The sequence below is a fragment of the Sander lucioperca genome, chromosome 4 (genome assembly GCF_008315115.2).
Source record: "Sander lucioperca isolate FBNREF2018 chromosome 4, SLUC_FBN_1.2, whole genome shotgun sequence".
Lineage (NCBI taxonomy): Eukaryota > Metazoa > Chordata > Actinopteri > Perciformes > Percidae > Sander > Sander lucioperca.
Window position 1 is genome coordinate 34,970,326 of NC_050176.1, and position 24,902 is coordinate 34,995,227.

Genomic DNA, 24,902 nt, shown 5'->3' on the forward strand with positions numbered 1-24,902 from the left:
ATGGTGAAATAACTGAAACCATTAGTTTATCATCATTGGACCACCTGATAGCTAGCAATGTTTGAACGATGCCGAGCATGTTCCTGTTATGTTAATGTTAAAGCAACACTATGTAACTTTTCCCACGTTCGTCCCCCTACAGGTTGTCTCATTGGAACTACACCGAAGCGGCAGGCCACGCGAGCTGTAGTTCCACTGAGACAACCTGTAGGGGGGACCTACCTTTCAACTTACCTCCAAGTGTTTCTTCCGATTTGAAGTAGATGTTAGCGCCGTTGACAATACTTGCACTTTTGGTTTGCACAACTTGCACACAACATACACATTATTATTTTCCACTGTCTTTAAATCGAAGTTGTGGCGATATTGCCAACTAGTAAACACATTTTTCCCAACTGAAACGGGTCTGTCTTTCGACGTTGACGGCTCCTCCATCTTGAGTTTTGATTTGAACCTTTTTCTTGTCAAGAAACTACACAGGCAATTGGATGATAGTGTCATCTGATGGAAAAACAAATGAACTGCTTGTCAAATTAAAACAGGCTATCATAAAAAAGTTGCATTGTTTGCATGATAAAATGTAATCAGGTAATCCTCAACAATGTAACTGTAATCTGATTACACATTTTTTTAATTGTAATCTGGGTTGATTATAGTTACTTGATTTTTGTAATCTGATAACGTAATCCAGATTAGATGTAATCTGTTACTACCCAACCCTGAGTACAACCCATATTATCTCTCTCTCTCTCTCTCTCTGTTAAGCCTCTTTGTTAGAATTGATCTGTAGCTCTCAGTTAAATTTACTCAGTGATTCAGTGACATGCCATGCAGATTCCACACATGCCAACAGAGGCAACAGAACGAACAGCATTCAAAGTAGAAACAATACTAACTAAATCCATACATTTCTAAGATAAGGTTCTTTTTACCTCTGTGGCAATGGCTCAGTTTTGGTGTCAGTCTCCACCTGATGTCAAAACCTGGTGTCTCCTAGTTTCCAGTTTCTGTCTACTGAATTAGAATCTCAATATATTGACTTAATATCTCAAAATATTGACTAAGAATCTCAAAGTAATGAGAAACTATAAATGACGTGCATTACTATCTCTATAAATTATTGGTATTATTTTGAACTTAAAGCCAAATGCCAGATTTGATTTCTTCTTCTTTCTTTTTGTTTTGTGTGGGGTGCCTCCTTGTCAGTTACAGATAATTACTTTATGTGAAGTTCAGCTGAACTTTCAGATTTCTTAAGACACTGGCCCTCTTTCATAATAACACTACTCAAGCCAGTGTTTTAAAGAACTTGGTTACTCTTAAAATGAAGGTAAAAAATGATATACTTAATGCTTAACTAATGTATGAATCATGATGATTTAATGCATGAATTAATGCAGGATGTATAACGAATTCCTGTCTATGAGAATAACATGTCCTGCTTTTAGAGAGACTCACCAAATGCATGGGTCTGAAATTAACTTTAACGTTACTGAAATCCAGCTAATTTGGTTGCATATCAATATAAAGAAACTGTGAATTAACATTCCCTTAATTTGTTAATGGTGAGCAATGGGAATTCACGATACAGCAAATTAATTCACGCATTAAATCATCATGGGTCATGCATTACGTAAGCATTACTTAAATATATGATTTGTACCCTTATTAGAAAAAGTAACCAACATAAATTACTTTAATGTCTGATGAATTCTGTTGGGTGCACAGTGTCCAGTAACTGTGATTATTCCTCGACATAAATAAAATTGGCAAATGATACAGACAAGCACATATTTGAGCAATTGATCAGTTTATATCATTACAGCGTATATACTGCATGATTGATCATGCTTTATTAAATTCTCAGTACAAATCTGTCACACGTTAAAGCTGTATCACTTGGATATTTTTACTATGAGACAAAAAAGGAGTAGCTTAACATTTGGAGAATCTTTGTATGGTCTTTAACTTGTGGGCTTGAGCGCAGTGTAAACAGACTTACCTGCTGACTGTCAGCTCAGTCAGTACGTTTACATGTACACCAATATTCCACTATTATTCCGAATATGACATTATTCCGAATTCGATACAGGTCATGTAAACCGCATATTCCGGTTGGATATTCCGAATAAGGCCATATATAGCATTTTTGCAACTTTTGAACATTATCAAAGACTTGGATATCAACAGGTTTTTGGCTATTCGCACACATGGCTACGCCGACCTTTTTAAGAAGCTGATAGGAATGAAAGAGGGACTCTGTGTTGGCACGGTCCAACAAGTCCGCCACCGCTGATAAATTTTGAAAAAAATCCTGTTTTGCACGGCTACATGTCAATGGGAATATTAGTGAAATACTTACTTTCATTAGCCATGTAAACAGTTTAGTCGGAATATCGTCTTTTTCGGAATTAGGGTAAGAAACGGAATATTATGTGCATGTAAAAGTAGTCAGTGTTAGCTCTGATGTGTAGGCTACTGACTTTAAAGCTGCACTTATCAATCTCTTATTGACAATGGAGCAAATGATTATGTGTTATGTGAAAGGGGTCACTCTCAGTGTAGTTTCACATTGCCAGACAGATCTCCACAGTGCTGTGGAGTTATGTCTGGCTACACCACAACTAATTCTGGCATTCTGGGATAGAAGAAAAAAAACGCTCTGGGTTGTTTGCATTGTTTTAAACCAATCACAATCGTCTTGGTGCTAAGTTCCGGATGCAGCGACGGTAGCTCTGCAAAATAGTCTCGGCCGGGAAGGAACTTGTTTTGGTGGGACATTTGCATCCCGCAAAAGAAAACGCAGAATTTTGAGAATGGCAACACACCTACTACTCTGTTGATCTAGATAGTGACGCAGTTCCCCTTTGTTCTAAGGGGTGTTTTAGCATCTCTCCACTCATAGGTTTGGTTTTATGGCCTTCAGCTTTGTCTCACCACTCTCAGCAACGTGTTCTCAGCCCAAACACTCTGATATAGGCATAGGCTATATTTTGTTACTTATGTAGCCTAGCTTTATACTCTGTTCAGATAGCAGCCATTGTAAAATATACAATATGAAATAAAGATAAATATATATATATATATATATATATATATATATATATATATATATATATATATATATATATATATATATATATATGTTATCTTTTTACTGACTCCGTGTTTGGCTTTGGAACCGCAGCAACTTCAGAACATCTAAAAACAACATTTCCCAGAGTGCTTTTGGAGAAGGGCTGTACCAGAGTCCGTGTGCACCACTGGGGTGTGTCCCACCCACGCGCAGCCACACACTCACGCGCACAACGTAGAGTTTTTCCGAGTGGGTTACTGCAGCAGCCCTTCTTCTCTTCCTCTCTTCTCTCTCTGCCGCCGGATCTCTCTGCCCGCTCACCGAGCTCCATCTGACGGCTGCTACTCAGCGGTAAGCTTCACCCCAACAGTTGTTTTTTGAGTGTATCGCTTTACCTTCAGATATTCCAGTTCAGCAGCAGCCGCCAGGTGAGCGGGAACAGCCAGGGTCTACCTGTTGACAAAAGACAGACATGTCAGGAAGTGTGACAGCTACGCGACACAGAGAGGGGATCGGACACCGCATAACAACCAGAAAGAAAAAGTGAATTGCAGAAGTTTAAACTGGATACACCTGGTTCTCAGAGAGAGAGAGAGAGAGAGAGATTGGTATTCAATGGTTCGTTGCTAAACAGCGTTTTATTCTCTCCAACAGATCTTTTTTTTCCGCACACATTCTCCCATCCAAGAAAAGAAGAAAATGGTGAGTCATTTTACCTTCATTTATAACATTTTATAAACGGATGATTAAAATAATAACTGCACAAATCCGTTATTCATGCAAATAGCCTATAGGCTATGACTCATAAAGTTGATACCCTCTTAACTCCAAGACAACGCCTACTTTTATCCAGATTATATAATGCTAAGACTTTTTATCTAAACGTTGGTTAGAGTTTACAACTGTAGATAACCTGTCAGTTTGCACTAAACATAAAAGCCCATTCTCTTCTATAAATGTAGAAGATGTGGCAGTACATCTGTTTAATGATAAAGAAAACTATGAGCTCAGCAACCATTTACAGTATGTACACTTCAATGTGTAACTTGTTGCTTTAATTAAGGGCATTTCTGAAGTTATCTAATGGACAGTTTAACCGAGCAAACTTTATTAATGCTTGTGGAGGTTTCCTTTGGGGAAGTTTGTTGTATGACTCATGGGCTCCATTCCATTCGGGGGGGCTGTAGCTGTCTCTCCAACTCTCTCTATGTTTAATACACCCATTTCCACGTAGCCTTGGAGTTTAAAGCCACCCTCCCTCTCTTAAAGGGGAATGAATCAATTCTCTTTTTCTTTGGTGGAGTTTAATGTTACCATCAAAATGTTATTATATTCATGATAATCAGCTGTGATGATGCAACACTGCAGACAGTTTAGTCTTGGGCAATAAACCAAACCTCTCTTTTCTATGAAAGGCTCGCAAAAGTCAGTTTTAGTGTCTTTCTTAGACATCTATGGACATCATCGATTTTAGACCACAGCCTGATAGACAGCATTTCTTTGTGCCATGGACCTTGTTGAACTATTCAAAACAAATAAGTGAGCCACACCTTTGCACTGTGTGACACGCTCACAGGCACTGTGGTTTATTTGAAGCTAGTCCCACATACTATACACCATCCTTGAGCTGCAAAAAGTGCCCAACAAATGCAATATTTACTCCCGTTAATCTTTTGCTAAAAACTAGAGCACCCAGCTGCTTTAAATGTCCAGTGTGTAATGTGTTTAGTTGTTCATTATCAAAATCTGTGTTGCTCATTCACAAACCTTTTTCATGAATATTTACCACCACCATCAATTCCAATGTATTCCTTTCGGCTTGAAATTTTACATTTGCATGAACTGGGGTAGACGCTCCATATTCATGCGCCATCTTGAAATACGTTAGCCGGTAAGGGACATACAGGACATACTGCTCCACCTTTCACGTTTTCACTGTCACATGATAAAGTCATAGGTGCTGCTAATGCTGCTAATGGGTATCGTAGCTTCCCGGCCCCGGCAAGTTTGAAGAAGGAAACATGGAGGACCACACGTATTCAAAATCCAAATTTCAGGAACAGGAGTCTTCTTCTTCGCCCAGAAAAAGAATATTAAATATTAAAGATATTGAAAAGAGCAAGAGACTGGCTTTTTGAAGCGTGAAGGCTACCATAGCTGTAATACGTACTTTGAACTGTGTGGCGCGAGAGAGTTGATTGGGATATATGATCTCAACGCTAGATGGGAGAAATTCCTACACACTGGACCTTTTTAAAAAAATGTTTAACGCCTTTTCAAAAAGTGCTTATATATATTTGTGGCCCATGTGTAAATATTTAAGTCTTCAGTAAAAAAATAAGGGACTTCAGGCTGCAGCCAGATTTTTAGCCACCCCAACCCAAGATGATTTTAAAAAGACCTGAAATTCTGTAAAATGTTTTTTTTTTCAAGGTTTTTCCAAATTAATTAATCCAGCCATTCTCCTTTTTATGCATTTAAAAACAGTTTTATTTCCCAGAGCTTCTCTACACGATCCTTCTGATTCTAAAGAGTTACATTTTCGGACAAAACTGTCAAATGTTCATATTCAAACATTTAAAGATCCCCTACATGACATTTAAAGATGTAAAAATACTCTCCTATGAATAACAATTTGTGTTTGATATGGTTTGTCCACAAAAACTACATAAACCACTTTGTTAATTTTTTAAGATACATCTACTCCTCCCTGGTTGAAATATTCTGAATCTCTGAGTCTGCAAAACTTTAACCGCAAGATGTCTCCTACTTCACTGAAGGTCCATCATCAGTGTTTGTATTTTTCTTTGCCTGAAAATTGTCACTTGAAAAAGGACACTTGAGTCTAAAAATATTAGTATCCACTTTTTATGTAACTTTAACGTTTAAGAATGTAAACTACGCTTTGAATTCCCAAATAAAGGATACAGGGGGCATCACCTTTTGGGTCCTCAAGAGTAGCTGCAGCTTTGCTTGGAGTGCCACAAACATGGAAGGGAAGTCAGAAACTGTTGAGAGACAAACTTGTTAGTTAAGACAAATATAGAATAACGCCAGCCGTATTCTTCAATCTCTGAATATAGACAGTAGTAATGCAGTTAGCAGTAAAATGCATTAGATGACAATATAGGACTTCTCTTAATAAAAGCATTGCTGAATGTATTGTGGATTGTTTGGTGTCACTGTATTTGCTTTAAAACAGAGATACCAGTTGTGTCAGTCTCTGTTTGCACAGTATAGAGGATCAACATACCTCCATCAGATGGCCCCAGCCTCCAGTCATGTCTGAGCTTGCTCCATAGGACCAACTTATTACTCTCTAGGAGCAAAATCTGTCTAACATTCCAGTGGAAATGGTCTGCGTTGTGTTGTGTTGATGTTCTAAATATTTCCTTGTTCAGCTGTTTGTCCATGCAGCCATCTGCACGTTGATTAGATTTTAGTTTAGCTTGTGGTGCAGAGTGTGTTTATGAGGATGGATAGCTCGTGGACATTTTGGCATTCCTGCCTGTAAAAAAAGACAGAATCCTGGTTGTTAACAGCAACTTGTTTTTTGGATGTCCCACTTTTTTTTTTTTTTTTTCTTTTTTTTTTTCCTCTAGATTTTCAGGGTCAGAATTCCAGAGACATTCCCGTGGTTTTCCTCTCCAAACATCTCTCCCTCTGAAATAAGAATGAACCACTTGGCTATATTATTGTTAATGTGTCACAGTTTTAGGGAGTGTCTGGAATGAGTATAGCATTGTTACAGAAAGAGGCCTTTTTACTAAAATCAATCTTCATGTTTTTCAGCCTTATCACATTCTTACTGTCCTCAGTATAGATCAGTCTGCCTGTCTGAAACACTTTTTCCGCATTCAAAGAAATTATTAGCCTTATAATCCATCATATTTGAAACGCTGAACAAATCTGAGATGCGGCAATTCCAAGGCTAAAATATTGTGGTGTGGTGACATGCTGTTCATGAAGGGAAGTGTATGAAAATAAGTAGTTTGATGTGAGAGCTTGTGTGCACATCCGCATGTATTTTCATGAAGTCTGTAAGTCATAAAGTTCATTAAGTATATCTAAAAGGGAGAAGTCTTCGATGAGTGTATGCACATAACAAATCTGAGACACAATGTTTGATATGTACAGTATGTATACATGAATGTAAAGACTGATTAAGTGTGTTCTGTACTTATTATTTGGGAGATAGGGGGAAAGTATTTAATGGCATTATGCATATGAGGAATCTGAGACAGATTGATTAAGAATGGTCTGCAATGTCATAGCATTTACTTTATATCTGATAAGAAGCCATAGACGGAATAAATATGTTCTTCTTATGATACTGTACATACGTTTCTCTAAGTAACCACTTAATTATATATATTATATCTTTCTAATTAAGTAATATGATTTTATTTTCTTTAGTTAGCGAGAGTAAAATGTTGTTGCTGGTATGTTTGGAAGGTTTAAGCTTGCCAACAAGGCAAAGGTCAATGGGAACAGTCTGGTCAATAACAATGGCTAAAGTTTTGGTCTGTGCCAAAAACACACTTCAATAAGGTGCGCATATAGTTGTTAGGTTCTTGCATGGCGTTATGCTGGAAGTTGTCAGTGTATTATGGGTTCTGTCATATTGTATTATCTTTGTGTTGCATTTGAAAAAAAAACATTTGAATGTATTTAGAAATACAGTAGAGTTCCTGAATTCAAGAGTATGGGCTGCCCTACGAAAAGGATTTTTTTAGAAAAGAAAATACATATAACATCAGAATTAATCCTCCTCTGTCTATTTCTTCCATGTTGCAGGCCAACAGAGGAACTGTAAAAGCCAGTTTGAACTTCAATGCCACTACAGATGCTGAGGCCCTGTACAAGGCCATGAAAGGGCTGGGTAAGATGCTTGTGTGTATGCACATCTGCTGTGAGCACAGTGTAATGTGATACGTTAAAGGTGGGTCAGTCAGTAGTACAACTCCAACAGACCAATGAGAGAGTGTTTAATGGGGATTTCCTCTCTGAACATTAAGTGTAGTAATCCCCGTTGTCTGTGCGGCGCCCCGCCCAGACAGCAATGAGTCATAAACACACGAGCAGAGATGAAATGTGAGTCACTTTGGGAGAAAAAACATCTGCTGACCTCGACTGGAGGCTGTAATTATTCAGGTGAAAAATTGTAATCAAAGAGTCCACCTCGACAGAGCATGCTCATTGTTATGTAATCTGTTTGTCTTACTGCTTGGTTGAGTAACCATGGTGCTTGTTGCCGTAGGGACCGATGAGGCTGCCATCTTGCAGCTGTTGGTAGCTCGCAGCAACGTCCAGAGGCAGCAGATCAAGGCCGCCTACAAAACTCTGTTTGGAAAGGTTGGACTGACATAACAGCTCACACATTACATTACATTAAATTACAAGAGCTCAAACTTTAAAAAAGGCCTCAGTTAGCTTTAAAAGAACTACTGTGTGTTTTAAAGGCAAAATGTTTATACCTGTTCTGAATTGGAACTAGTCTGGCTGCTTCCAGTCTTTATGCTAAGCTAAGCTAACTGGCTCCAGCTTCATATTTACAGTACAGACATGAGGGTGGTATCAATATTCTCATCTATCTCTCAGCAATAAAGCAAATAAGCTATTTGAACTATTCGTTCAAAGGTTGTTTTAGTCATGCAACAGAAATCTCAGATTAGACAGATAGTCTAGCTAGCTGTCTGGCTTTACCCTGCAGAGATCTGAGGAGCAGTTAACCATAGTCCTCATAAATCAGCCAGAGTTTAGAATGCCAACAAAAAGAAAGTGAAAGGTAACGGACATCCGGCCGAAAAAAGGGACATCCGGCAGAATTGGCGGCACCTGAACAATCCCGGAAATTAAACGTTGCTAGTTAAGATGTTGCTTAGGTAACCACTTGAGCTTCACGGGTTAAGTGGGTTTCAGAGGCTGTCAGACAATGCGACATGCTCTGTGTTTGAAGCATACTGAGGCCTTTAAACCCAATGACCACATACAACATCAAAGTAGAAATAATTATCAGAAAATCCATATACTGTAATATGGCATGTGACACGACAGGATTACACATTAACCGTAACAAAACAATCCAGCTACACTCAACAACCATAAAATCCTTCACTGCATAGCGTCACACTGCAGCCACACACAGGATTTGATTGAAATAGGCTACATGATGTATCTTCACAGGATCTGGTAGATGACCTGAAGAGCGAGCTGACTGGCAAATTTGAGACCCTGATAGTGAGTCTGATGACCCCACCCCTCGCTTACGATGTGGCATTGCTCCGCAACGCCATCAAGGTAAGTGCTGCTGATGCCGGATAAAAGGCCAACAAAGACTTATGCGCTGTAGATGGAGAGTTTCTGAGTAGAAACCTACAGATTTAGCAGTCAGAGCAGCTGGAAACTCAAATATCATTTCATCATACGTTTTCCCCTCTTTGAACAATAGGGGGCAGGAACCAACGAGAAGGTGCTGGTGGAGGTCCTCGCCTCCAGAACACCTCAGCAGGTGAAGGACATCGTCACTGCCTATAGACAGGGTAACACACACACACACACACACACACACACACACACACACACACACACACAGAAACTAGTTGGAATTAAATGCAAACCGTATTCTCTCTCTCTATATCTATCTATCTATCTATCTATCTCTATATATATATATATATATATATATATATATATATATATATATATATATATATATATATATATATATATATATATATATATATATATCTCATGTATTGGTTACATTATTCTGCTGTATTTGTGTGTATAAATAGTGAAACTATATTTTTTGTTGAGTTGAGAGTAGATGTTTAGAGGCACGTGTCATTTTTCATGTATTTTGGCATTCTGGCAGCTGTATACTTTGTTAAACTGACAAAATGATAAGTCAGATTTAAAGCTGAGTTTGTGTTGATAGACAGTTGTTTCCCAAACGTGTGACAAAACCACAGGATACCTTTTTTAAAGATCAGGGCTAAAATAAAACATTATTGTTTGTACCTCAGAGTATGATGCCGTCCTGGAGGAGGATATAGCCGGTGACACTTCAGGTCACTTCAAGAGACTTCTGGTTATTCTGCTGCAGGTAACTCTCCTCTCCTCTATCCTTGTTTCCTCTGCAGTCCTCTTCTCTATCCTTGTCTCCTCGTTTTTCATTGTCTCCTCCAGGGACGATTCTAGGATCAGACCTTTAGGGCGGCTCAGCCCCTAATGAGAATGTGACACGGATACAGTGCCATGCAAAACCACCCCGATTGGCCAAAACTGAGTTTCTGTTAACCCTTTCCTTGACGGGGTTACAGGTGCATAGCATTGGTGACAGCGACACAGGATATTAAACCTGTTTCAAGCCCTTTGAACCTGTAATTGTTTTTCCTCTGTCACTAACAGACAAGTTTGCAAAGTCTAACTTGAAGCACTAAAATTGATATTAAAAAAAATTTATTCTTTTTTTTAATTATTATTATTATGACTTTTAGGGGGGCTGAGATGAAATTTAGGCTTGAGCCCCCCTAAAAAGGGTCTAAAATCACCAATGGTCTCCTCTCTATTCTTTTCTCCTCTCCACTCCTCTATTCTTGTGTCCTTTTCTCTCCTCTTCTCTCCCATATTTTTGTGTCCTCTTCTTTCTTCTTGTCTCCTCTTCTTCTCTCCTCCCTTCTTGTCTCCTCTCTAACAGAAACATTTTGTCTCTCCTCAGGCGAACAGGCAGAAGGGGATCCAGCAGGAAAACATAGAGGTTGACGCTCAGGTGAGTCAGTTGTTTTGTTGCTGGTCAGTAATTGTTTCTGCTCTTCCCCCGTCAATGGTGTCTCTGTTTTTCTGTCTGAGGGTGTGACTGTCACATGAGTTTGTGGATAGGATCTAAATGCTGGTCTTTGAGGCATGTGTGTGTTTTGGAGGTAGGGGTGGCAGATATGAGCACATGAAAATTATGTTATGACGCATTCTACTGGAGGGAGGGAGTAAAAATCCCCTTAAAATGTCTTGGTTGAATATAAAAGAAATTACAAAAATACTGTGAAGGAGTAGGCTACTGTATGGCATAGATAAACTATTTTCTTCTAAAGCTTGCTGCCTCTCTGCTGAATGTTTTCTGATCTAGGACAGCCTCTGTGTGAAAATAATCCATCCCTAGTAGTGAGAGACTTTGTTGTAACCAGTTGCAGTTTCTATCAATAGCATTGCTGATAGATTCTCTCTGTTCTGTTATACCACTAACTCTAGCGAGGCTCAAAGAGGACTTAATCTGTTCAACTTATTCCTCTTTAGCACATAAGTAAAAAAGTACAATATTTCCCACTGAAATTAAGTTTTAAGTCGCATAAAATGGAAATACTCAAGTACCTTAAAATTGTACTCAAGTACAATACTTTAGTAAATGTACTCTGTTTTTGAAGGACACGCAATACGTATTATGTGTACTGTTTGTTCCTGTGGTCACAGGCCCTCTTCAAGGCAGGAGAGCAGAAGTTCGGCACTGATGAACAATCGTTTGTCACCATCCTGGGAAACCGGAGTGCAGAACATCTTAGGAAAGGTTTGTCTGTGTGTCTGAGAGTTGAGGCAATTAGAAAAGCCTCTGTAATTGTTTTGCGGTCTCCCATAATATCCATTCCAGACTAATTATGAACCTATGTGTTTCAGTATTTGATGCATACATGAAGTTGGCTGGATTCGAGATGGAGGAGAGCATTAAGAGGGAAACATCTGGCAGCCTGAAAGATCTGCTTCTGGCTGTCGGTATGAAACTACTGCAGGCTGGTTCTGTTGTCAGCTTCTTGAGAGGTGGTGAATATGAATAATAATGACATATTTTTGTCTTTTCTGTTTTCCTTTTTAAAGTGAAGTGTGCCAGGAGCGTTCCGGCCTATTTTGCGGAGACCGTGTACTATGCGATGAAGGTAAGACAACAAAGGTGTCTGAAATGGACAACCAAGTATAATCAATGCTATGGTTCAACCACCATAAAATCAGTAGTAATTGCACATTATAATGGCAGCAAAATGCAATCAATTGCTGCTAAAAAAAAGAGTCCTAATCTACGTCGCCATTGGGGCTTTTAATTCTGACTTTTTAAAACTCATGATTGTTTTCGTGTATTTTCATGCATGTCTGGATTCAGATGCACGTTAGCTGTTAATATTTACAGAAGCTTGTGCTGTCAGATAATTTTAGACATTTATGAGGCATACAGTCATTGTGTGTTCATGTGTTTGTTGGGTGCAGGGGGCAGGAACAGATGATGACACCCTGATCAGAGTGATGGTGAGTCGCAGTGAGGTGGACATGTTGGACATCAGAACTGAGTTCAGGAGGATGTTTGCCTGCTCTATGTTCTCCATGATCAAGGTACGCACACACACACACACACACACACACACACACACACACACACACACACAGTAAGTTGCCATACTATGAAGCTTCTTAAATTCTGCATGTGTTTGTGTTACAGGGAGACACCGGTGGCGACTACCGAAAGACCTTACTGTTGCTCTGTGGTGGAGATGATGCGTAACCGTGGCAACAAGCAATAAACCAGGAAGCACACCTAAAGTGCCTTTTCTCCAAGTCTGCCTTTTTTTTGGGCCGTCGGCTCATCAAAACAAGAAGCTAACACAAAGTCAAAATGTATCACAACAAAACATACTTGTGTGTAAGAGACGGCCCAATCAGGTCTTTTTAAACTATGTCTTCAAATAATGTCTTTGAAAGGTAGCTAACATTTTGTTCCTGTCCACATTAATTAATGCAGCTTTTGGTCTAATACCCTTCAATATGACTAATATAATGTTATTCATTTGTATTGCAAAAGTATCAGACTACAATTGTTTTGTTTGCACTTTGCATGGCAGCAACAATATATGCAATAATAAACAACTGATGAAGTATATCAGATTTTATTTTCTTGTGTCTGCTGTGTCTCAGTACTGATCCTGTCCTGCTGAAGTACAAGTACCTGTTTCTTAAGTACCTATTTCATTTCTGTTGAGCATGCACTGTCCTCTCATAGCCACTTGAGGGAGATAGAGCAGCTTTACATCACCCAAGCCATCACTGCTAGTAAACAGTCAGAAAGTACTTGTGTCAAATTTTTAGGTAGGCTATTTGTAATTGTGCAACTTCTCCTACATATTTAATATAATGTACTTTTTATTCCACTACATTTATTTGACAGCTACAGCAAATTGACATACAAAAACACATGATCAGTTTATAAAAGGCAGATTAAAGTTTCCTATAATATCTAAAGTACATAGTTAAAAGCAGCTTCACTTTGACCAGCTTGGCTACAATGTTAAAATCCAGCTTACATTAATGCATTATAAGTAGGCCTAATTCAATAATGCAATGCAAGAAAGTATTCAGCTCTCTGAAAGATGTCTCCATACTAAATCAGTTAAATACATTTAACTGATAGCCTAAAACTTTCTAAAATTCACAATCCAGGACTTTACTTTGTTATGCATTATTTTTTACATTGTAGCATTGCTGAAAAACATTTGACCCGGAGAAACCTAATCGGCACCAATTTGACAGCTGATTGCTATCACCAAGTTAACCTACCTCATAGCCTTCTACCCTGTGCCTGGCCATCGTCCTTGTCAAGAGAGTTGGTGAATTACATCCAGGTGTTCTGTGATTCCTCTCTTGCTGATTGAAACCGCATGGCTAATCCACTCGTTATTTCATCTTAAAATTCCCCTTGCTATCACGGTGACAAACACGTCTCGTTTAGAATCAGCCTTGCAGTTTTGTTGAATCTAGCATAATAAAGATAACTTGGGTTGTTTGCGCTTTTACTGTAAACTACAATGATTGCTCGTTGCTTCGGCTGCTAACCAATGACGGTTATGCTAGCATAGCTAATTTGCTGCCTGACCTACAGCCCTTCACCTAGCAGGGGCACTCGCTCGTGTCATTTGGTACCACCTTGTGGCCACAGATGCTTTGAACACACACACACACACACACACACACACACACACACACACACACACACACACCCTACCTACTATCATGAGCAAACATATACAATCCAGTATGTGTTCATACAATATCTTTTATCAGGTAATACTAAATGGTTGACCTTTTGAGTGTGTGAAACAAGTAGTCAAATTACAGAAGTTACCCTAAATTTACACACACACACACACACACACACACACACACACACACACACACACACACACACACACACACACACACACACACATTGCCATAAACGGGACCCGACCCCAACCGAGTTAGCTGTATAAACCGTAAATTTGAACCTACGGGTAAACCCCTAAAGACCTCTAGTATGTATGTCCTGTTTGCATGTGTGTGTATTTTGGGTCTGTAAGCGTGTAATGTGTAGCCTATGACAGGGTGAAAAATTGGCCTCCTTTGGCTCTTTCTCTATTTTAGTGTGTTGCTTTGACTTACAGAACTAAATGAATAGCTGCTGAATAATCAGGTAGGCCTAACTGTTGTCAGTAAAATTATTTCAAATGAAGATCTTTTGTTCTGTGTGTGTGTGTGTGTGTGTGTGTGTGTGTGTGTGTGTGTGTCTGTGTGTGTGTATGTGTGTGTGTTGAAGGAGGGGTCATCACAGGTCCTGTTACACTACTTTTCTGTTATTCTTTTTACAGAAGCGGTGGCCGTTGATTGTTGCCACAGAAACAAGCATCCAATAACAAGGTCCGAACAGCAGGGTGTGGGGTCAGGCCACCTCGAGCCACAGGAAGAACAATACCTCCAACTCCTCCCACTTCGCTGCTGTGTGTGTTTTTGGGTGGGCATGTGTCTGTTCAGCTTTGTAGGTCAAGTCTCAAGTACTTAGTGAAGCGTTGAGTTGTGTTTTGATGTCTTTTTTCAGCCCCTCCTGACATCCAGTGCCCCTCCTCTCCTTCATCACACTGGCTGAGGCTCTGTGAACTACAAACAGTAGTTCAAGTTCAAGTTGACTGGGAAGTTTGCTTTCCAGCAAAGCTTATGGCAGCTATCAATATACATAAAATGCAAAATGTACAGAGTAAGAAGAAAAAGGACTGAATGACAAATGGTTAAAATCAAACTTTATCCTGCAGAAACAAAAAAAATGCCAAAAGCTGATACTATCCTCCTGCATACAGCTGCTGGCATTTCACTTAAATTGTCAATCAGCAAAACAAGTAATCAGCAACTATTTTGACCGTTGGTTAATCATTTCATTCATTCTACAAGCAAAAACAAAAGCCAAATTGGCCAAATCGGGCCTAGGGCCTTAAGTGGGGTACTTGGACCACATCCATTTTCGAACATTTCTGTTAATCCTTAGAACGAGTAGATCAAAAGTTGCAAACAAAATCCCACACAATTTTGTTTGTCAATCCTAAATGAAAGAGCCATGGGCTGATTTTTTTCTCAGCTGCTTTCATGACCTGACAAAGTCGTGACCACAAATCCGTAGATTTGAGAGTAATCTGGTGGTGGAAATCCATAACGTCTAAATTCCTGAAGGCGTGCTCTGGCAGTCCAGGCTTTCTGCTCCTAAAATCCTAGAAAAGGTTCTAGGCTCCATACATAACACCAACGTTTTTCTATCCACTAATAGCCTATTTGCTTTTTTTTCTTCTTGTAAATAGTACTTGTTTCAGCTTCTAAAAATTTGAAAAATCATAAAACAAATGAGTAAAAATGCCACACTTGATTGTAGCAAATCCAGCAAAGCCTTCTACATCTTATATGTTTGGTGGGATTTATGTAGCGAATCAGATTTTTTCCCTTAAATCCAGCAAAGAATGGCTGCTTTGACATCAAAGTCTTATACGATAAATGCTCACAAGAAGAAACCATTAGTCCTAAGCACCACGTTGACATGTTTGCACCTGTTTTGTTCATCAGGAAAACTTATTTTCTTAGTTTTGTGTCTTTGGGAACAAGTTAGATTGAAGAGATAGAAAACATTGTCTGCTGTTTTATGTTTTCAGGTTTTTACTTAAAAGGTCTGAAAGCTCAAAAGGCTTTTAAAAGGTTTAATACTTTGAGCAGAGGAGTCAAAAGCTGCTGCTTTCACAGGTGTTTGTTTAGTTTGTAAAGCATCAACCCTGCCGCCCTGCGTGTGGAAAAGAAACAAGACGAGACCTGCAGCCATTGTGACGAATATAAGTGGAAAAAGGACACCCATACCTTAAATATCACTCAGGTGAGTTGATGATTATTGAGAATAATGTGTTTTCCTTCAGGGATTTCTTCACCTCATGAAGATATTACCAGGATTAATGGGAGGATTTGCATTGAATAGGCCTGTAGTCTGTAGTACTTTACACATCATAGAAAACTGTACGGTGTGACATTAAAAGGGCACAATTTACTAGTCATGAGGAGTACTATTCAGCCTGTGAAAACTGTTGTTGTTGTAGCTAGGGGCTTTGGAAAGGACAGTATACAAAAATGACTCAAATGACATCAGTTAAGTAATCTCGGTTTCGGCTCAGGACTGACGTATACTTTTTTTTATTTGTTTGCTTTTCTTTGAAAGTGGAAAGTAGAGAGATGACAGTCCAAAGTAAAGGCATCAGTATACTGTACTTCATTGGACCTCCTTAAATTGATTGACCTCTGAGAACAATACATCTGTCTCTAAGATCATAATTGATTTGGGAGAGAATCATTATTTAGCAATGCCAAGATGTCTCACCAGCAGCTACAGCAGCGACCAGCAGCACTGGTAACTCAAAATAAATAGAAATGAGAAGGACTTAATGCCAATTTAACTATGTTTGCTAAGTATGTTGCAATGTGAATGTAATGTGTATGAGGTCAAAATGTCAACAAACTAAATGAGGAGAAAATGAACTATTACGTGTAAACTAAAAAGGTAAAAGGTACCTTATTGTCACATACATGTAGCGAAATTCATTCTCTGCATTTAACCCATCCCTCAAGGGAGCAGTGGGCAGTCATTTACACCAGGGACCAACTCCAGATCTGAGCCAGTACCTTGATCAAGGGCACTGACTGGAGAACCTAGTACATTGTTTTTTGATGGTGGGGGAAACCAGAGCACCCAGAAAAAACCCACGCAAACAACATACAAACTCCACACAGAAAGGACCGGAACAATCTGGATTTGAACCCAGAACCTTCTTGCTGTGAGGCCACAGTGCTAACCATTGGGCCACCATGCTGCTAACTATAAAGAAAACTAAGGTGAGAGCAGGAAGTGTACTGACATTTAATCAGCAGGTGCAGTCATCACAGTGGTGTTGATGATATCCTGATAAATATTGTACAGAGTTGGCACTGCCTAAAAGCAAATTCCACTGAAAACACCTTCTAATAATAAAGGCAGAAATTACACACACACACCCACACACACACACCATACTATCATGAGCTAACATATTAAGAGGTGAGGACAGCAGCCTACTCATGAATGTCTAAAGACTAAAGACATGATGGTGGACTTTGGGAATATATCAATTGGTCCTCGGTGGAGAGGGTGGACAGCTTAAAGTACCTTGGTGTCTGCATCACAAAGGGTCTGACCTGTGTGCTGCATACTGACTCAGTGGTGAGAAAGGCAAGACAGAGACTGTTGCACCAGAGACACCTGAGGAAATTCTGGTTATCCCCTTAAAATACTGAGGAATTTCAACTCCTGCATCATCGAGAGAGTCCTGACAGGAAACATCACTGCCTGGTACAGAAACGACACTGAACAGGACCTCAAGGCCCTGCAGAGATTCGTTCAGCTGAACATACAATAGGCATACACTAGACGCTGCAAGAAAAAAGGCTAGGAGAATCATTAAAGAGTCAAACCACTCAGGTAACAGACTTTTCTTTGTGCTGAGGTCGGGAAGAATGTACCGGATACACCAGGCCAGCACTGAGAGGCTCAGGAGGAGCATCTACCCTCAGGCCACTAGGATCCTAAATGAGGATACACACGAAGACTGCCCGATGAATCATGCACAAGTTGAAGGAGCTGATGGGATGTGACAAATAAAATTAATTGAAGATAAAAGAAACAAACCCACATGAGTACTATCAGAGGTGGGGAGGAGGCAGCTGATCATTCAGATGCTATCCTCATTTCCTGCTTCACCTTTGACCTCTAACCTCTAACTACTTCCTCCTTTCTGGAATGTGTCCTTGAGCTCTGGTTGAAGGAGTCAGTAAAACATGATGTCAACAAAAATCCCTTTTGTGGCATCAAAGAGAGCGGATTTAAATGACATAAAAGGTGTAAATCTCTCGTCTTTTTTAAGTGTCTGTGAGGAGACAACGAGCAGCAGGTCGGAGCTGAAGAAGGTCAGGAGCAGACAGAAAAGCATAAAACACACATCTGGGGTTGCACTTGTTCAGGGATTACACACACACACACACACACACACACACACACACAACACACACATGCACACACAGCTCGATCCTAGCAGTCTTTACTCTCCCCATACAGAAATGGCTCCTAATGCAGCTGGCTGCTGTCTCTGAGAAAGTAATTAGAGACTGCTGCAGGAAACTGGAGGAACAAGCCTTATATTTGGATGCCATGTACAATCACTCAACTTGCGTGTATGAAAAAGAAAAAGAGTCTTTCATCGTGAGTGTGTGGTAGATTAACCCGAGGCCATGTCAGTGTAGTTCACACAGTTCAATCTGCTCAAAAAAGTGTATTCTGACAAAATTTACACAAAAGTTTTTGCACTGAAAACTCTTGTTCTTCACACTGACAAAATCTTCATCTTTTCAAGCAAATTTGGTTTATATCAACCCTTAAAAGAAAATCTGCCAGTACAACCTATTAAACATCATGCTTTAAGAAATATTTCGAAAATAAGTCTCTTAAAAGAGCTTCTGCCTCCCAAAGACTCGTAACACTGTTAATCCTGTTAAAACGTCTATTTCTTTACATTAGAAAAAGTACAGACTGTACCCAACAAAGACCCAATTTACTTTTTCTAATGTGGGAGTGTTCAACAATGTTGGGAGTCCTTCGGAGGAAAGAAAATCACATGTTTTTTTAATCAGCACCTTGACAAGAAAGATGTGCATATGTGTTACCGTCTAGGTTTGCACACAATTTCCCTGAGGGGATCAATAAAGTATTCTGATTCTGATTGTTGTTTTCAAGAAATGAGACAGAATAGGGTGATCTCTGCACTGAAATGAAGCAAAATGACACCTGATTTAGAAAATGTTTAAAACAAGGTGATTTGTAGTGGATGGAAATGTTTTAAGACAATAAGATATTTACGACTGAATAAGAGAAGAAAAACTGATAAAATGGGTATTTTAATGCTTACTTTCACTATCCACATGTTCACACAGTGTTCATACATCCCTCTGTTTCTCCCAAATAAAAGTTATGTTTCATATTGTTCAAGGCAACAGGACACATTGTATAAATAGAAAATATTTATTTGTGGTGTATAAATACAGTGGGGTTTAAAGCATTCAGGTCAAATAGAACAATACCACACTGTACAAGTACTCTATTACAAATAATAATAAAACAATTCTCCAAATCCAAGATTCAACTCTTTGAAAGCACTTCAAGGCAACATTAATTTGCGGTTGGTTTCCATGTTTGTATCTGTGTTTAGTGGTCATGAATGTAAATTTAAAAGATGCTTGGAGTGATGATGTGGATTTATTAAAAAGTCGAAAAGCCAAGAAAAAATATTCAAAAGATTTCAAATGTCAAAGTAAAAGTATTCACTATACAGAATGGTCACTTTCGGAATGTTATGTTACTCTATGTCAACTTTTTGGATTATTATTACACATTGATGTGTGAGCAGCTTTTTGATGGTGTAGTTGATCAAGGTGGAGACAACAGTTGATTATCTACAATAATCATCTCATCACATGTTTTGGATGAACATTTAAATCTAAAAAGTAACTACAACTGTCAGATAAATGTAGAACTACTTAAGTAGGTCTACAAGTGCTTCAATGTTGTACCTGTTAAGACAGGTAGTTACTTTCCACCACTGGTGATACATGATATATATTTATTTATAATATCCACTTCTGCATGAGTAGCCATATAGCTACTGGTGTTTGTGGTATAATTGAAAATACCTCAGCTCACTTCAGTAAAATGCACAGAGAAAATCTGACTATTACTGATTAAAAATGAAAGATTTTAAATTCTGTATCCTGTCTGATCGTGTCCACATAGATCTGAAGCTAACAATCGTCACTTTGCAACATGGTTAGAAAGAAATTGCACACACTGGCCCACGAGCCGCTGCAATTGTCTTCAGCCGTTTTCCGGTGGTTCGCGCGCCCTGCGCAGGCTGTCGGTCCGGACGGAGCCGCAGCGGTGGAGATGGAGCGAGATGGCGGCGGCTGGGGAGTCTCCGGTTCTCCGGACTGATCGGAGGCTACGGAGGACCTGTCCAGCTTGAAGTGCGCATCCCGGGGCGCGCTCTTACACATGCCAGCCCTCACCAGCGCCCGGTCGTCCTTGCACACTTTGCCTTGCAGTCTTTTGAACGCGCGGGCCACCTGTTTCCAGAAGCCCTGGGTGTCGGTCTGGTATTCCGGGCAGCTCTGAGGTTTGGCGTTGTATTTACACTGCAGATCGCTGGCTTCGCCTTTGATGCGCGCCTCCCGGTCCTCGCATTTTACCGACAGCCGAACCGTGTCCCCGACGTCTTTTGCCTCCCACATGCACTGCATCTTGTCCTTGATGGAGAACTTCCCCCGGCCGCTTGCTGCAGGCTTGTTCCCGCCGCCCCTCTGCGCTCTGTCGGGGGCTGGGGTCACGCTCTTGTCCGCTCCTCGGTTCTTATTGCGCGCACCGGAGGACAGAGAGACCTGCTTTCCAAGGAAGGCCAACAGCAACCAGGGAGCGAAAGTCTTCAGCAGCAACATATCTTCTTTTAGCAGATATCTAAAAGGACAAAATAGGGTTAAAAAGGGTCAGAACCTCTGTGATGGAAATAATCAGGTCATCGCGTAATTTAAAAAAACAAACAAACGAGTTAGGCTATATAGGCTGAGAAAACATTCATTGGTATTTCGTACGTATATTTTTTCTAAAGACGTAAACTAACACTTATTTTGTGAATTAACAGTAAACAAAGATGTTTTTACGCCAATATATTAGCTCAATTACGTATATAAAAAGGTGTAGTCAAAACTGAGCCTGCAGTAAATTCAAAGACGCCTGTGGAACGTAACGAGGCCGCAGGCTACTACAGTAGACATACAGTACATACAAGAAAGTCACATACATCGACTCTAAGCTACCGAAAATAACGACTGCTGCTGTGCGTAAAGCTGCTTCTTGTGGTTCTCTGTGGCCTCGCACATGGCTTTCATACACAGACGCTGCGGCACGCCCACCATTCCCGCCCAACAACACACACACACACACACACACACACACGCGCGCGCGCGCGCGTACGCAGCTCCATTGAGAAAAATCATCTTGGCAGTCGTTTCTGTGGGAAGAGGCTGAATGTGTTTTGTTCTGACCTGACGTGTCCTAACTGAACTCCCGCCTTTAACAGAGAGATTAATTAAAGATCAAAGAGATTAGAATGAAAACCCACATTGATGTTGGATCTGCATGTCTGCACAGAGTGGATTTGCCTGGTGACCACATTTTAACTCCACTTTACACACGCACATTCTTGGAGGCTCGTCTCCGACTTTCCACCAATCCGCTGCTGCACTCAACCATGAGGAGATCCTCTTTTGACTTAACACGTGGTTTGACTTGTGTCAGCAAAACAAAGGACAAAAGACCTGTGATAACAATACAACCTGCTAATGTAACATAAAGTGTCAAGTGATCATTAAACATGATTGAAGAAGCACTTTCTGGAAGATTTAACATACCAAAACAAAAATAATTCAAACTCATAAGGCACATTGTTATATGCGTTTCCTTTTTATGTGCATTTACTGTGTCATACTGTGCTAGAGGGAAAATTGTTTAGAATTTTGTAATTTATACAAATATTTTTTTCATGAATTCTTCCAGCTAAAATCAAACAAAAAACAAAGTGAAGAGGTGTAGGCCTAAATACTTTGTAAGTCCAAGTGTATGTTCATTGTATTTCACTTTATTTCTTTGTTTGATTTGTTTGTATTTACTTTATTCACTTCCAATTTTATTTACTTCCAAGTTTGTTACGTTATTTAAGTTACATACGTAAAATAAGTTAATGTAAGATAAGTAGGCTATATGGAACAATTCAATGCTGACTATTGGTTTCACACACATTGCTATAACTGGAGAGAATCAAATACTGAAAGTAAAGGTAAAATAGCTCAAATAATATGGTTAAATGCAAGGCCTTACAGTCTAGAAAATGGTTACTGTTTTAGGCATCTTGGCATCTTGACCCCATTGTCGATTCTAACTTCCTTTGTTCTGTCTTAAACACTGCTATCTATCAAACAGTAACACATTTACCAGATGTCAACTCCCTCTCTCTCAATAAACTCTCAGTTGGTTCCTCCGTCCTCCTTTGATATCCTGACATTAACTTAGTGATCTCTTTTATGTACTCATTCAGAAGTCAGAGGAAGTCTTCATCCTTAGTTGGCAGCAGTAGCAGTCTCTGCCTTTTTGAACAGTTGAACAAACAGGGTCATACGTCCAGTAGAAATCAGATTTTTGTTGACAAAATGTCATAAATTAGATTCAAAAACCCATGTTTGGATTTTTGTAGGATATTAGGACAACAGATAGGGCAACTTGAATGTAAGTTGATGCAAATAGCTTAGTAGTTGTTGCAAAAAATAATTACATTACAGGAGTTCTCCATTCAACAAAAACAAGGCAACACAAGCCACAATAAGTATATATTAGTCTTAAGATTGTTCGTAGTTACTCAATATGAAATAGAAGGAACTGTACGCTAACTTATACATCCATAACTTTGCATTTTATTTATACATTTGATAATTTTTTGATGCTGTGAAGTTGACCTACATATCCGATTACAGCACACCACTGTTTCCACAAAGGTATAAGTTAATGAGTCAGCCCCACCCTGTCTTCATGTTTCATTCCTGTAATGACGCAGCTGCTGCAGGTGGGAACCAAACATCATGAGTTAGTAGTTATGGGGAAAGTCCACTTCTAAACAGATCTACTATACTACTCTCCCCCAAAACCAATTGCATTCGCACTGGCCAAGTGGCCATAGGAACTGGACAAGTAACAAGGAAGGAGCCCTATACAGGTTCATATGGGCACAAGTCCAATAATGTCACAAGTTACAGTAGTTTGTTTATCACTGAGTCACTGTGTCGGAAGCAGTAGCCTAGTGGTAGTAGTACATTTACTGTAAGTAAAGAGTGGCAGGTGTGTGTGTGTGTGTGTGTGTGTGTGTGTGTGTGTGTGTGTGTGTGTGTGTGTGTGTGTGTGTGCATGTAGCTCTCCCTATTTCGCCACTCTGACCCGGTTCCCTCGGGCCTCTGCTCCCCCGAGCTACTCCGAATGGTGACCTCTCTGCTCTCATCAGCACCATCTTGTGGTTGTTCGAGGTTCAGCAGCCTCCTCACCATGACTGAATAACAGTACATTTACATGTGATCAGTGGTGGAAAGTAGCTACATTTACTCAAGTATCTGTACTTTAAGTACAATTATGAGGTACTTGTACTTTACTTGAGTTATTTGCATGTTATGCTACTTTATGCTTCTCCTCCACTAACTTTCCAGAGAAAAATATTGTAGGCTACTTTTTTACATTTATCTGGCAGCTTTAGTTAATAGCTACTTTTCAGATTAGGGGTTTACACTAAGAAACATGATACATTTTTAATTACATTATTTAATATACGATACATTTGCTAAAGATTAAACCTAACGTTTTTGGCTTATGTCTGGGTGTTGCCCCTTGTCATGTTTAGAGGTCAATGAGTTGGTAGCATTTCTGCTCAAAACTTCTCAGATGGTTTCATTTAAATATCCGTTCAAGGACTAATAATATAATATTGTACAAATAAGCAAATATTGGAGAAAAGTCCCAAAAACATGAAAAGGAGGTTTGTTTTCTTCTTCTTTCCTGCTCGTTTTTGTTTCTTTTGGTGCATTTTTTTTCAATGTTTTTGGCACTTTGACGTTTAAACGCTTCTTTTCACTACCATGTATAAACACTACTATCACCAACTCATTACTAGATTTACACTTGTTTTTGGAATTCATGGTCAATAAACCTCATTTATAGGAAATTATACCTTATTCTTGAGTTAAAAAGAAGAAATAATGACATTTTTTTAGACTAATATTAAGGGAAGGATAATCACAGAATGGCATAGCCTATGTCAACGTTCAGTCCAGTTACTGTTTTGAAAAATTTCAATTTCTTTTCAAATGCTAAAACACTGAACAAAACACACACAATTCAATGAAAGTAGATATTTTTGTTGTACTTGCAAAGCGCGTTGTATGGAATCATCTGTGTTATTTTTGGGTAATCAAAATTAGGTAGTTAAAAAGAACCCCATATTTCTGATATAGACATTTAGACAACGGGTCAAATTTGACCCGAAGACAACACAAGGGTTAATATGTGATTGAATGCAGGACTTTTACTTGTAATAGAGTATTTTTACAATGTTGTAGGCTATTTTTTTTCTCATTTAAGTCAAGGATCTGCGTACGCCGTCCACCACTAAAATGTGAGTTTGAACAACACACTGTTAAGTATGGGGGGTTGAATTACCGAAGGAGCAACACTTCACTGTGATGAGTGAGTGATTGCAGCCCCCATCCTCATCCACTATGGCTATATGTGTGTGTTTGTGTGTGTTTGTGTTAACAACGCCGGTGCTGCGGCCCCATGTACGCGTTT

At 39.4% G+C, this 24,902-nt stretch overlaps 2 protein-coding genes across 4 annotated transcripts; one reads left to right on the forward strand and one right to left on the reverse strand.

The window, feature by feature from the left end:
* Positions 1-3,206: 3,206 nt before the first annotated feature.
* anxa5b (annexin A5b) lies at positions 3,207-12,995 on the forward strand. 2 transcript variants are annotated; one of them, XM_031277021.2, is made up of 13 exons: positions 3,207-3,427; positions 3,731-3,778; positions 7,874-7,958; positions 8,337-8,431; positions 9,263-9,376; positions 9,528-9,618; positions 10,105-10,184; positions 10,800-10,850; positions 11,546-11,639; positions 11,747-11,842; positions 11,945-12,003; positions 12,329-12,451; positions 12,558-12,995. In XM_031277021.2, exons 2-13 carry the CDS (start codon positions 3,776-3,778, stop codon positions 12,618-12,620), a joined length of 954 nt encoding a protein of 317 aa, XP_031132881.1. In that variant the 5' UTR covers positions 3,207-3,427; positions 3,731-3,775; the 3' UTR covers positions 12,621-12,995. The 2 variants fall into 2 exon arrangements, with proteins under 2 accessions (XP_031132881.1, XP_031132880.1); XM_031277020.2 differs by lacking the exons at positions 3,207-3,427; positions 3,731-3,778 and having other exon boundaries at positions 7,865-7,958.
* A 6,482-nt stretch (positions 12,996-19,477) lies between these two features.
* LOC116034355 (fibroblast growth factor-binding protein 1-like) lies at positions 19,478-21,363 on the reverse strand. Of its 2 annotated transcripts, none has more exons than XM_031277031.2 (2): positions 21,322-21,363; positions 19,478-20,978 (listed from the first exon to the last, which is right to left on the reverse strand). In XM_031277031.2, exon 2 carries the CDS (start codon positions 20,957-20,959, stop codon positions 20,270-20,272), a length of 690 nt encoding a protein of 229 aa, XP_031132891.1. In that variant the 5' UTR covers positions 20,960-20,978; positions 21,322-21,363; the 3' UTR covers positions 19,478-20,269. The 2 variants fall into 2 exon arrangements, with proteins under 2 accessions (XP_031132891.1, XP_035856010.1); XM_036000117.1 differs by having other exon boundaries at positions 21,113-21,362.
* Positions 21,364-24,902: the final 3,539 nt, after the last annotated feature.